The 13,664-nt window shown below is 34.4% G+C and overlaps 1 protein-coding gene across 1 annotated transcript; it reads right to left on the reverse strand.

The window, feature by feature from the left end:
- Positions 1 to 8,205: 8,205 nt before the first annotated feature.
- LOC127092986 (uncharacterized) lies at positions 8,206 to 11,383 on the reverse strand. Its single transcript, XM_051031877.1, has 4 exons — positions 11,253 to 11,383; positions 8,968 to 10,052; positions 8,702 to 8,884; positions 8,206 to 8,619 (listed from the first exon to the last, which is right to left on the reverse strand). The coding sequence occupies exons 2-4, from the start codon at positions 10,045 to 10,047 to the stop codon at positions 8,323 to 8,325; spliced, it is 1,560 nt and encodes a 519-aa protein (XP_050887834.1). The 5' UTR covers positions 10,048 to 10,052; positions 11,253 to 11,383; the 3' UTR covers positions 8,206 to 8,322.
- Positions 11,384 to 13,664: the final 2,281 nt, after the last annotated feature.

The raw sequence follows: 13,664 nt of genomic DNA on the forward strand, positions 1-13,664 counted from the left end.
TTTTATTTTGCATTTATTTTTAATTCAAAAAATACCAAAACATTATGAGTGACTTGTAATCTTCATTTCTTTTCTGTTTAGCATTGATTGATGATGATTTGGTTCACATTTGACCAATTGAGTTTGATACTTGAATTCTCTTTCCCTCCCTTTCATCTTTACCCCTTTCTTTCCATCAATGGCCAATGAGTTAATGTCTTATGGTTGGTCTTGACAAATGAGAGGTTTAACCTTCTTTGATCCAAACCAAACTCAACTTGATCCATGATCAAGTGAGTTGTTTTATGTCTAAGATAGGTTGCTTCTTGGTCAAGCAAATAACCTAAAGTCCATATAAGGCCCTTCCCCTTTTGTTTTGGCATGGCAAGTTTGTGGAGCTTGGCTTACTAGTCATGATCTCTAACTTGTGTTTATTTGCCTATAGTTTTATTGACCGACCTCAGATAGGTGTGACTACTACATTAGTCCACTTACGATTGCTTAAAATAGCGCTACATTGTCTTATGACAAGATAACATAACCATACTAAATACTAACTTTAATTTGAGCCTTTAGTTTCTTGCAATTTACTTTAATGCAATTTATTTCTTGCTCATTTATTCATATTGCTTTTCATTTTGCTCACTTGAGCACATATTTTATGTTTATGTCATTTTCTTTTGCTCATTTGAGCCCATTATTGTATATAAATATATATTATTGTCTTGTGATTGCTTTTTCTTGTGTGAACCTAATGCAAAAAGGAGAAAGGACTTAGAATTAGGACTTACCTATGCTTAAAGGAGTTCAAGAGCAACTAGGCCTTATGCCTTTAGAATGCTAAACTTGTTGAAGAGGAACTAGGCCTCATGCCTTTAGAATGCTAAATTTCAAAGTTGACTTTAAATGACTTCTCATCTAAACTTATTCTTTGTCCATTCCTCCTAATGTGTTGTGAACTTTTTGATGTTTGTTCTTGTGTGATAGGGATTCCATCTTGAGATAGTGAAAAGAGGGCTATTGTCATGAGTAGCCAAGTTAAGAGAGACAAGCCAAATAGAGATCCTAGGAGCTTGAATCCAAGTTGTTTGATTACTTGTTTGTTTGCTAAGTCCAAAGGAAAGGAGCATCTTGAATCATCTCTATGATTTCAAGAAAAGGAAATCCAAGGGTTTATCTTTTCTCTCTTATCTTTGTATGCTTTAGGATTAGCCCTTCTCTTCTTCTCCCCACTTTAACCCAAGCCAAAATCTTTTCTTCAAACTCTGACTTTGTTTCAAACTAGAAACCTAGGCCTTATGCCTTTGACTTTTCAAAATCTTTTCATAAATACTCATTGTGAATAAACTTTAATTCAACTTTGACTTCATTTTGTAAATAAATTTAACTTGTAAATACAACTCACTTCAAGTTGTTTCTGTGGTTCCAATGGCCACTTTGTTAAAACCATTTCATAAACATTAGTCATAGCTTTGAGTTATCATAATGGTTGATGTAAATCTCACCTCATCCTTAGTGGTTGGATTATAAGTCTTCCATGCTTATTATAGGGTTAACCCTTCACTAGCATGTTGAAGCCTTCCTCACATGGTGGATTGTTGGTTTAGGTTGAGTTTTCTCCCTTTGATAACAAAAGACCTTAGGCTTTTGATCAAATCAATTCACCAATCTTTGTAATTTTTACCCCAAACTATGAGGTTTTGATCCTCCTTTATGATCGTACGTAGGCAATGGGTTCATCCATTCAAACAACAAAATTTGTAAATATAATCTATTCTCTTCTCATCCCCCCAATCTTTTGCACAAATCTTTTCACAAATACCAACCTACAACACATATTTGAAAAATGGGTTCCCTTAGAGTACTAAGGATGTTTTGGGTGCGTAAAACCTTCCCATTTCATAACCAACCCCCTTACCTAGATCTCTGACATTTTTATTAGTTTTTGATTTGAAAAACTTCTCACCTTGGCTTTTATTCGCTTTTTAGCCTTTCCTTTGGACAAATAAAAGTGCGGTGGCGACTCGAATTGTATGTTTACTTTTGGTTTAGTCAATAAACCTAAAGGTAACGAAAACCCCGTTACAATCCCGTGTCAGGAGTACTGAAGACCACACCCATGAAACTGAAGAGACAGTGGCCTGACACAACCACCCGTATCAGCTGACACGGCCCCTGTCAGGCCTGCGGATTTGGATTTTTTTTTGAAATTTTTGAATTTTGTGTGGCCTCACCCCTCATTAATATCCATTAACCACTCATTACACCCACTTTATCCTTCCCAAAATTATGATTTCCTTACTCTCCTTTCTCTCTCTCTCTCTCTCTCTCTCTCTCTCTGAAAACCTTAAAACCCTCACCCTCCATTAAAACTCCACCAAAAAGCTTCATCCTTTACCACCACAACAAACCCAAATCACAAACTCCATTCATGATTCCTTCTCCATTTTTCGCCCTCATCACACCCACGATGTTTGTTTTCTCTAATTCCAATTTTGAATTTCTCTTCCTTTTTTTTGCAGGTATAAAAATGCCCCCGAGAAGGATTGTGCAAGGGAAGCAACAAATGGGCAAGACCTCGAGGCCATGGAAATGGAGCAGTCGAAATCCGAACCCGCACAACATCGTCTTCGACAATCCAGAGTAGGATTCAGTTCATAGAAAGCGAAATCTCACCCCCACCAGGTATATGTGCAAACAGACCCTTGATGATTTAGGCCTAAAAATTGAAGTTGACAGGATATTCCATGTACTGGGTATGTTGGAATTCATGAGCCTCGAATCGCCGACCTATGAGCGCATCACGCTCGAATTTTTGAGCACACTAGAATTCCAACTGGAGAAGCGGTGGATTAACACAACGAGGTACTACTATGGTACTCGCCGATTCCGCCTTTTTAATAATTATCATGAGCTTTCTGTTGAGGAGTTGGCAGGTGTTCTCTGACTCCCACTGTACGGACCGGGTGTGGTCCCTCGTGGGTTTTGTCTAAAAGGTTTATGAATTGCCATTACAAGGAGGACTGATTACACCTCAAAAGGTGCAAAAGCCTCCGGCATCCAAAACCCGTGCTTCTGCTATGCCTAAAAAGGCCTGGCCTACACTCTATTTAGATAGGGTGATAGCACGGGTGTGGCAACTCAGGGGGAGTTGTTCTTCATGTACTCGATGACACAAAATCAGGCCATCAATGTTGTTGCCTTTGCAGCTGATTACATGGGGAGATTTGGTAGGGCAGATTCTGAGGGTATTTCTGTTGGGGGCATGATCACCCAGCTTGCTGAACATTTCGGTTATCATGCGGTTTTTCTTGAAGACACCCCAGTGGAAGGTAATATAAAAATAGATATGACAACTCTCATCCAGCAAGGTATGATTTATGTTGCACATAATTACTATTTTGTTCTAATTCATAAAAGGTTTAGCATTGCACTTCCTGATCCTGATAGAGTAAGTATTGTTGATTGTGTTAATTGGTTGTATGTGAGTGCTGACCCCGATACATAGGAAGACTATGATGCTGAAAATCTGGTTGCAGATTAACAGATGAATGAAGATGAGCAACATCAAGAGCCATTTTGTACCCCTGCCCCAAGAGCCATTCCATCAGGGCATCAGGTCATCATCCATGAATCACGACTAGTAGGCATGGGTACAAACCGAGCTCGGTGACCTTCGGACCGAGCAATCAAGACAAGGCATCGAGAAGGCTCGAAAAGGGGCGGTTTTGGATGATATGAACCTGATGATGCGACAATTGATGTTTCACTTTCCACCCCAGCCTCCTCAGTAGGGCACTGTGATTCACCCTCCTTCTATCTTGTTTTAAAACATTGAAGCCAATGTTTAGTTCAAGTGTGGGGGAGGTTTTACTATGCTTTTTGCTTTTATTTTTATTTTGTTTTATGTTTTATTAGATTATTTCCCAATTTTTACTGTTTTACATTTGGTTTATTTTTACTGTTGAGTATCATTTGCTACATGTATTTCAGGTTCTTGGTGTTAGGTGATGACCATTAGTGGTAGTGGATGAAAGGATCACTCCATTTACGGTTGCTTCTTGTGAATGAGCTTCCCAAAAAGGTTGATACTGTTGAAGAAAAGATCAGACACAACTTCTCAAGCTCGACTAACATAGGTTTCCTATGTATTCCTAGTTGAGTAAGAAGCCACACCATCATAGAAGTACTGTGGATGCTGTCAAGATTTGCCTAACATGGTGAGTGCATAAAAATCCAAACACATTTGTCATCATGAGCGATATTCAAGTATGTCTTTATCACTCTTACTTTGCGTGGGTTCTTTGGGAATATCACTTCATATATGCACACACTGAAGCACATTGTTTGAATAATATCATTGAGCCTTTCTAGCGATCCATTTAAGATTATCCCTGAGAAAAGGAGAAACCCAGTTACAACCCAAAAGACCTCAAAAAGTATGTGTTATGTGTAGTTAATACAAAAGGAGAAACTATTCAAATTTATGAGTTGATATTGCATAGTCTGAAATATGAGTGTAAACACTTTAACCTGAAGAGACTTGGTGAGAGTGTGATATAAGCTGACAGGTGAAGCAGTACATCAATGTGGAAGTGCAGCGGAAAACTCAATAGGAAAAGTAGGGACTATGAAAGGGAGAATGAAGGCGTTGGCAAAAGATGTCAGCAGTATTGTGGTAAGAATTCAGTTTTGGAAAGTGACACACTTTGTCATGTAGAACATTACTTGAGGACAAGCAATGAGCTAAGTTTGGGGTTATGATCGGTCACCATTTTAACTATGTTTTCATTATTTATCCGACAAGAAACCAAGGATTCTGGAACACTTTGAGCGTATTATGGTACCTTTTAAGTTAGTTTTCATTTCCGTAAGTTATTTAATCATTTTATCAATTTTTAGTTTTATTTTGTGTTTTTAGGATTTTATGCTTAAGTTGTCTATGTTTATGCCTTCCAGGTCCATGTAGAAGATCCAACGAACTCAATGCGAGAAAGTGGAAAGTTTCTGCATTCGAGGAAAGAAGATTTCTCAACACAGGGGGCTTGACACGGCCACCCGTGTCCCCTGACACAGGCCATGTCAGGATGAAGACAACTCGACTACAAGGAATGGAGAAGATAGAGGCCTAACACAACCGCCCGTGTCAGGTCACCTGGGGCGTGTCAGGAGAGAATGTGCATGGCAGGGAGCTGACACGGGCCTTGTTAGCCCAAGCACAAATTCTTCCAATTTTTGGGCTTTTTACCCGGGCATGAGCTGCAAGGATGTTTTGGGGATTTCCAACATTTGCCAAATGATTTTTCACAATTTTAGGAGAGTTTCTACAAGAGAAGAAGGCACTTCGGAATGAGGAGAACACATAGAATTGTCAGACGGTCGAGAATTACAGAGATTATGGAATTCAGAGTGCGGAAGATTTTCATGAGGGGAAGCTATTGAAGATCCAAGTCATCCAATTACTTGTAATGTGTATTTTTTATCTTGAATCTGTTTTAAACAATATGAGTAGCTAAACCCCCCAATGTTAGGGGGTGTCCGTGATTTGGATCTGTAATAATTGAGTTTATGATTGCATTTATAATATTGTTTTTACGGTAATCTTTTGATGTGTTTAATGCTTTCTCTTTCAGACCGATCGAGATTGTTATATGGTTATCAATTAGGCTGGACCACCATTGGTAAGGTTTTCATAAGATTACTCTGCAATAGGTACCACCTAGAACTAGGGGTACCCTATATGAATTAGAGCATTCTTGATATAATAAGGCTTAATTTCACTGATAATTTCCTATGGACATAGAAATTAGGGTAGAATGATTAAAGGTTTTCTCACCAAGGATTTGGGAGAAAATACCCTTGAGAACTGGTAGTAATTGATATTTATTGATGCAATAGTGACTCAGAGTTGTTACAGGGACAAATTATACACCTTCCCTGGCATTGTTCATCTTCCCTTGCACACCCTGATTTTAGAGTATTAATTTCTTTTGCATTTATTTTTATAAATCTGAATATAAACCCCCTAACAATAGTTTTTGTTTAATTTAACGATAATTTGAACTCGATATTAACTTGTAGTCCTTGAGATCGACATTCGGGGAATTTCCCCTTTATTACTATAACAGGAAAAATAGTACATTTTCTATTTTTCCGATCAATAAGAGATTCTGGCAAGTGAGAAATAAACCACTTGTACAGTAAAGGTACTAAACAGACAATAGTCCCACCTCCTTTAGAAGTTTGATGATGAATGGAGAAATTAGTATCACCGAGCAGAGCTGGAACTAGATTCCTAATCAATAAGATCCTCATAGCATTAAAATCAATGAAATTGTCAATGTTAGGAAACAAGACCAAATCATAGACTAGTAAGACAAGAATAGTTTCAAAGGCCATCATGCTACCATCATTGGCAAAAGAAAAGGCTTTTTCCAAAAGAAACTTCAAAGTCAACCCTCTGTTACCTCCTTTAACAGTGAGACTGGCATCTCTGTCAGACTTCCTCAAATGAATGGCTTCGGCAAGAATCTGAGATTCAAGAATTCCTTCCACCCCACTAAAAGGAACTCTATCAGAAACCTGTACACCCAAAAGATGAGCACACTCATCCATGGTAGGCAACAGATGATAAACAGGGAAAGTGAATCATCGGTAGACAGAATCATATAACTGGACAAAGTGCAGAGAAGACCATCCTCAACATCAGTAGATAGTACAGGTAAAAGTACCAAAACGGTCTCTAAAACCCTTAGGATCATTCACAAAAGATGTTAGCTTCCTTAATTCCATGAGATCGGGACATCTGAAACTGTATTTCAGAGTAATCCTTCTTCTAATATCCATGATCAAAATATCTGTGATGTTTGTAACAAGAGTCTCTAAGTTCCTTGAAAATTGAGTAAAATTCTTATGAATGCCATGCGTGCATGATGTAACAATTACAAACAAGGTCATACAAAGCATACAAACAGGGCCCAAAGGTTAGGAGTCATGAGCATGGAGCCAAGGGTAAGAACCAACCCACAATGTATGTACTAAGGATATAATCACTTGTAGAACAAGGTTCTAAAAAGTTCCCAAAGTCGTAATTCCATCTTTTGGATATTATCGGTTTATACAACTACTCGTCAATCTATAATATTCTCAAGAGAAACTTGTTTGAGTGTAGTATCGTGTAATAACTAATTCAAGTCTACACCTAAATAGCCACCGCACTACATCCTAAAAGGCCAAGATGGGTTAAGGGTTCTAATGTCCTCAGCTTCTCTGGCTCCCAGGTCAGAAAAAGTAATGCCAACTACAACTACTCGTGTGACATCAGTAATCCCAAAGGGGCTTCCGCTGAGTGGGGATCTCAAGTCAGCTCATTAAGGATTAACTCCACATAAGCCAAACATGACTATACCAGCCTCCTATCATAAAAGCTCTCAAGTCCGGGTATATGACTTATCTCACCACATAGAGATCACCAAGCACCAGACAGAACAAACAATAACAAACAACATCAAATATAATATATGCACAAAAACAAGGATGGGCTTAACTCACTAGGGGCTACTCCCTAGCAAAATCACCACTTTTTTGTAGCGGTAATTTTTTTTTTGAGATTAAGCTATTGATTAACTTAACTCGTAAAGCAAGAGTCACCACCGTGCTTTTATTGTTTCTATAGGAAAAGGGAAAAAGTATGAACAAAACCCAAGGAAGTTTTAAACAAAATTAATAAAAAGAGAACAAGGGTTTGGGGGTTAGTTATGCAAAGGGAAGGTATTAGTACCCTAAACATCCATGGTACTATATGGGAAACTCTTTGAAAATATGCACATTTTAGCTTGAAAAAAGTGTTATTTGTTAAAATATTGGAGGGATGGGAAAAGAAGCATTTTTATTATGATTTTGTGTTTGCCAAGACTTATGAAGTCTCATGCCTACGTACCAACAAAGTGCAATGGAGGATCAAAACCTCGTAGTTCGTGGTAAAAATAACAAAGGATTCTTTTTTTATTTAATAACTTTAATATCTTTACGTATATTGGAGGACTAAAAGAGATGTAGATTAATTATTAAAATTAGTATTTAAATGAGAGATAAGTAAAAGTTTAAAGGATTTTTTTTAATATTTATTTGAAAATTCTATAAAAAAACTAGGTTGTAAGAGTGAAAACAGATGTACCAATAAAAAGTTATCTACAAATCATTAAAAAAAATTGGTCAATTAAAATATGATATGTAAGAATATCCTCATCAAACATATTGTTCTACAAGTAAATCGAAAATAATTGTAACAACCATATCATATACTTTTTTTGTAATAATTATGCCATATTATTAACATATGGTTTAGAAATAAAAAATAAACAATTCAGCTAGAGGAGATGCTTTTTGAGAATTTGACAATTGTTGTTTCACCTCTTGTCCCCAACTTTTTTGGTGTGTGCAGAGAGACATCTTCTTCAACACTTTTGCATTTTCCCAAAGAAATTGAAGCATATGCATCTCTGAACTTCTTCCAGAATCCGAATAAACACATACTTCTTTAAGACAGTACTGCAGGCAGCAAAATGTTGATGATTGTGTTTTCCAATATTGGTCCTCCTCAAAATCAAACACAATATGATTTTGTTCTTCCAAATCACCCTGTATAATATTTTAGTTTAAAAAAGTTTGTCAAAAATTTCTACTTATGAATTAACATATAATAAGTTTAAGTAAGGCTCACCCATAAAATTCTTCTTGCTTCCTGGAAGTGTAATGTTAAACATTCCATATAGGGACATTTTTTCAATATGTATGAAATCCCAATAAGTTCTTCTTTTTCTAAGCCAGATTGCAGTTTCAGATGCTTGAGATTATAGAATGAAAATGCTAATGACTGCATGAAATTTACTTCATAGGATAAAACCTTTAAGATTGAAATGGAAATTCTTGTTAGCATGACTTTAAAACTAATATAAAAGAAATAAATGTTTAAGGAATAAATAATACCTGAATGCACCAAGTATTTAGTAATAATGTTTGACATTGACTGAAATGACCCAACAACTTTATCAGAGTTTCTCGATGACCACTAGTTGTATATGGCTTATTGATTCTAATCCCCATTTCAATTAGATTTGGTGCATTGATGTTTGTTTTTGCATTGAGGTGACAATTCTCCAAATTAAATATCAATAGTTTTGGTGAAGATATATCAATTGGAAATAAGGACTCTCTTTGTGAGAAGCATCTAATAATTGTCAAACTTGTGAAATTGATGTCTCTCTTACACACCATGAAGTTCAAAGGAATAAAACAACATGCAATTGTCAAATCTTTTAACATGGTACATTTTGTTGCAAGATCTTCAATAGAAAAATCGATAATCTTGACAAACTTTAGACATAAACATTGAAGATAACAGAATGCTTGTAAGTTGGACTTCAAGAAGTTGCATAAGTTTAACTTCAAACGTACCAATGACTTTGATGGTTGTTGAATGTATGGAAATTCATAAGGTGTACTTGCCACGTCGTATCCAATCAGTATTCCATTTGAAAAATTTATGTCAAGCTCTGTAACTTCATTTGTCATGACAAAGTGAAACCATTGATCAACTATTTGCCGACTACTATGAAACCCGTCATAACACAAATTGAGGAATAGTTTCTTCACCTTGCATCCTGAGTGGAGGTATAAAGCTCTACTTACGAACTGGTTGAATTTTTTGTTTCCTGCAATGATTGAATTTGAAATCCATACTTTCTTCTCATGGGAAACATTAACCAACTCACTTGGAAGGATAGTTCTGTGTGGGTTGATAATTCCAGTTGACATATTTAACTCATCAAGATTTATACTTGATGACACCATTGACAAATAGCTTTTCACCAGATGTTCCCACTTTTTCGATACAAAGCTTGCCACCATTAAATCCTCCAAAGATAATAATGAAAAAACATACCACATTAACTCAAATGGTAGGAAACATATAAAGTTTTTGATTTCAATTGCATGTTGTTTTTTGTTTCGTTGACCTGCAATCCTCCACTTGGAATTTCCTACTTGATAGTTATTGTTTCTTTCCATTTCAACTAAAAATGAACATTTTTATTGAGTATGAGTAATATATAATGAGTGTTAGTTGTTAATTTCAACAGAGAAAACATGAAATCAAAAAAAAAAATCATGACTAAGAAAACAAAAACAAAACTATAAATATGAATCACTTTTGGAATACTAATTGGGTTCAAATATTAAGTGAAATATTTCTATATATTTTACTTTAAAATGAATTTTTTTTCTTTCTTTAACTTCGATTTATGCAAAACGGATGCTTTAACCTATTTGAATATTGAAATCAATATTTGCTACTCTTTTAAAAAAATTCAAATGATACGTAATTCATGTCAAAATATAAAACAACAATCAACATTAAAGTTTGATGAATGTGATGAATGAGTACATTTTATCAACGTAAGATCATTGCATACGCTAAATAGGTCAAAATATTGAATGATAAAAGAATATAATTTTCATTTTTATGTTTGTAATTTGTCGTCGATAATCTTAGTAAGTAATGTTTTTCTCTCAAATGGATAACGATTAATCAATAATTGATCATTGGCTTTGAATATATCATTTGTTTTCCCAAAGTATACTAATTATAATTAAAATAAATACTAGCATAAGGCAGGTAAATAGTAATACAATTTTCATATCATTGCTTGAATCAGTTATATGTTTTTTCTAAGGTATTCTAATTATAATTAAAATCAATATCATGGTAGGGTAGGTAACCAGTAATAAAATTTTCAAATCATTTTTTGATCGCATAAGAGCTTGTTTCACTTTTGATTAATGTTCAAACAAATATTACACAATATTGACTTTATTGTCCTTCATTGAATCAAAAGGGTTAGGGTTTCAAGCATTTTTCCCTAAAGTTTACAAATGCAAAAAGAGTTAATAACATGAGTCTCAAACAATCTCTATATATTAGTTTGTGCAAAAAAGTAAACGGATTTGTACCTATATATTTTCAATTTCAAGAATTAATGAAACTCATATGCTAATTATTTTATAAAATAGAAATCGAATTTGGAAAACCATTGATTAGCCGATTCAATGGTGAAGATTGGTCTCAACAAAATCACTGTAATTAAATTCAGATAGTTTGATTTTCCATTCTCGATAATTTTCATATCATGAATGGAGATTTCATCACAAATATATAAAATCATTTTACGATACGAAAGATAAAATCAATTTATGAATGGGGAATTAGAATTTACCTGATTGATCCGACTTTCTTCCAATTTCTTTCGCAATAGGGAGTCTGAAAAATCTTAATAACCTTTTTATATTAGGTTATGAAGAGACGACAGAGGGTCTCTTCAGTATTAAAGAGGGCCTTTATTTTTTTCTCTTTAAGCCCAATGGACTCAATTATCACTAATCGACCTAGGCCATTTAAAATTTCTGGTAGTATTAAAGAGGGCCTTTATTTTTTTCTCTTTAAGCCCAATGGACTCAATTATCACTAATCGACCTAGGCCATTTAAAATTTCTGGTAGTGTGCAACTTTGTCTTTGAGGATTGGATAAGAAAAAGACATCACACTCTATATGTAATTTTGACTTAAATAATGTAACTCTTAAAATGTAAATCAACTATAAATTAAGTTGAAATGATTGTCCTCATAAATAATTTTATATCTAACATTATGTCTTGAGTTGACTCAATGTAATTTTAACTTATAGAATGTAACTTTTTAAATGTAATAAAACACACACTAAGATGGGTAAAATGAGTGTTCTCATTAATGTTTGTTTATCTAAAATAAGGCATTTAATTACTTATTTTAATATTTTAGCATGACATGACTTTATTGTCAAAAACAATCATCCCTAATTGTTTTAATGATAAGTGTTACGGTCTAACCTTGGGCCTAAGGCATCAAATTCCAATCACAAGGAGGCTAAGGCCAGGGATGTGCATATCAAGTATTCATGACTCTGAGTTATCACCATCATCATATATATTAACTTAATAGTTTTGTGTATATATGTGCTTGAAGGTATAATGAATGCAATAATTAGTTTACCTATATGTTTTTTATGATGACAATACTATGAAGTGAAGTCTTCATCAGAAGTGATTATCATGATATTATGCTTGGGAGATAAAAAATTGAAACGCCTATAATTTAGAACAACACCTGATATCTAGCGGCGTTTGATGGAATTGTAACACCCCATATTCGATTAAATGATTAATTTGAATTATTCTGATTTATTTTATTTAATTATTTGATGTTGGTGTGATTTAAAATAAATTATCTGATTATGTGTTGTTGGGGTCTGGTAGTAATAGTATGGTGTGGTTAGAAGGTAGAATAAATTAGAAGATAATTAGAATAATTGGAATTTTAATTATTATTATTAATAAAATGAGATTTTTGGTGAAATAGGAGTTTTCGACCATTTGTGTGAATTGAGGAAAATTTGTGGTAACAAGAGAGAAGTTAGACTTAATTTGGGAAATAATAATAATTAGACAAAATAATGAGGTTAGTATATATTCTAAAAGTAGGGAGAGAAGCTAGGTCATAGAGAATCTGACAGTACGTGAACATAAGAGGCAAAGGAGAAACACGACTTTTAGGAAGGAGAACAAGAATTGGAAGAAAAATCCATAGGAGTTGTTCAATTCATCATCATTGTTGGAAATCTAAGGTAAGGAGGAGAAAGGGCTATCAATATTTGTGTAATTGCATAATGGGGTAGAGATGAGAGGTTCTTACTCGCATCAAGGTTCCTAGGTTTCTCTGATGAATTGTTGTATAATGAAATTCTGGAAATTTGTTGGTTGATCTTGTGTTTATATGTGTTGTCATGAACGAATCTATGTTTGAATTAACATGAATAAGTATGTGTGAGGCTTTTCCATTGATGAAGGTGTGAAAGCTTGAGTTTTATTTAAGAATTGATGAAATTTGCTATTAAATTTGATTTTGAAATTGTATGGACTGCGAAGAAATAAGTGATATTTATGTTAATGATTATGCTAACATAATTCACTATTGATTTTGTGTTTGGATTAATTGATTTTTGGGAAAAATTAGTTGCAGTCATGTATGAAGGTTTAGCGATGAGGGGGAATATGAACGTATGATGAAAACTGGGGTTTTTTGGAAAAGAATGCAGTGGCAATCGATTGTCACCAGATGACAATCGATTGCACTTGTTCAATTTTTGAAAAAAATAAACAATACAATTGATTGCACCATCGGTTTAATCGATAGTATGACTTAAAAACATGACCTTTTCTAAAGTCAGTAGTGAACCATCTTTGATGACAATCGATTTTCACCTTTTAACAATCAGTTGTCTTTGGCCAAATTGTGAAAAATTATGTTTTTGATTTTGTTGTATTGTCCGACGATTTTGGTGGTACCTTTCATTCTGTAAGTTCTAATGAGATGTTGTTCAAAGTGTTAGGAAGCTAAAGTGCAGAGATACCTCATGGCAATGCTTGTTGAATTGTTTGGATTATAATCATGTGTCTACTATGCCAATGTTTATGCTGACTTATATGATCGGTTAGTGAATCATTATGTTTATATAATGATATGTTGTTGTTTTGGTGAAGTAACATAAATGAATGCTTATCAAGTTATATTTGTTGATTTGCTATTGTTTGTC

Source organism: Lathyrus oleraceus, chromosome 6, assembly GCF_024323335.1.
Source record: "Lathyrus oleraceus cultivar Zhongwan6 chromosome 6, CAAS_Psat_ZW6_1.0, whole genome shotgun sequence".
Taxonomy (NCBI): Eukaryota; Viridiplantae; Streptophyta; class Magnoliopsida; order Fabales; family Fabaceae; genus Lathyrus; species Lathyrus oleraceus.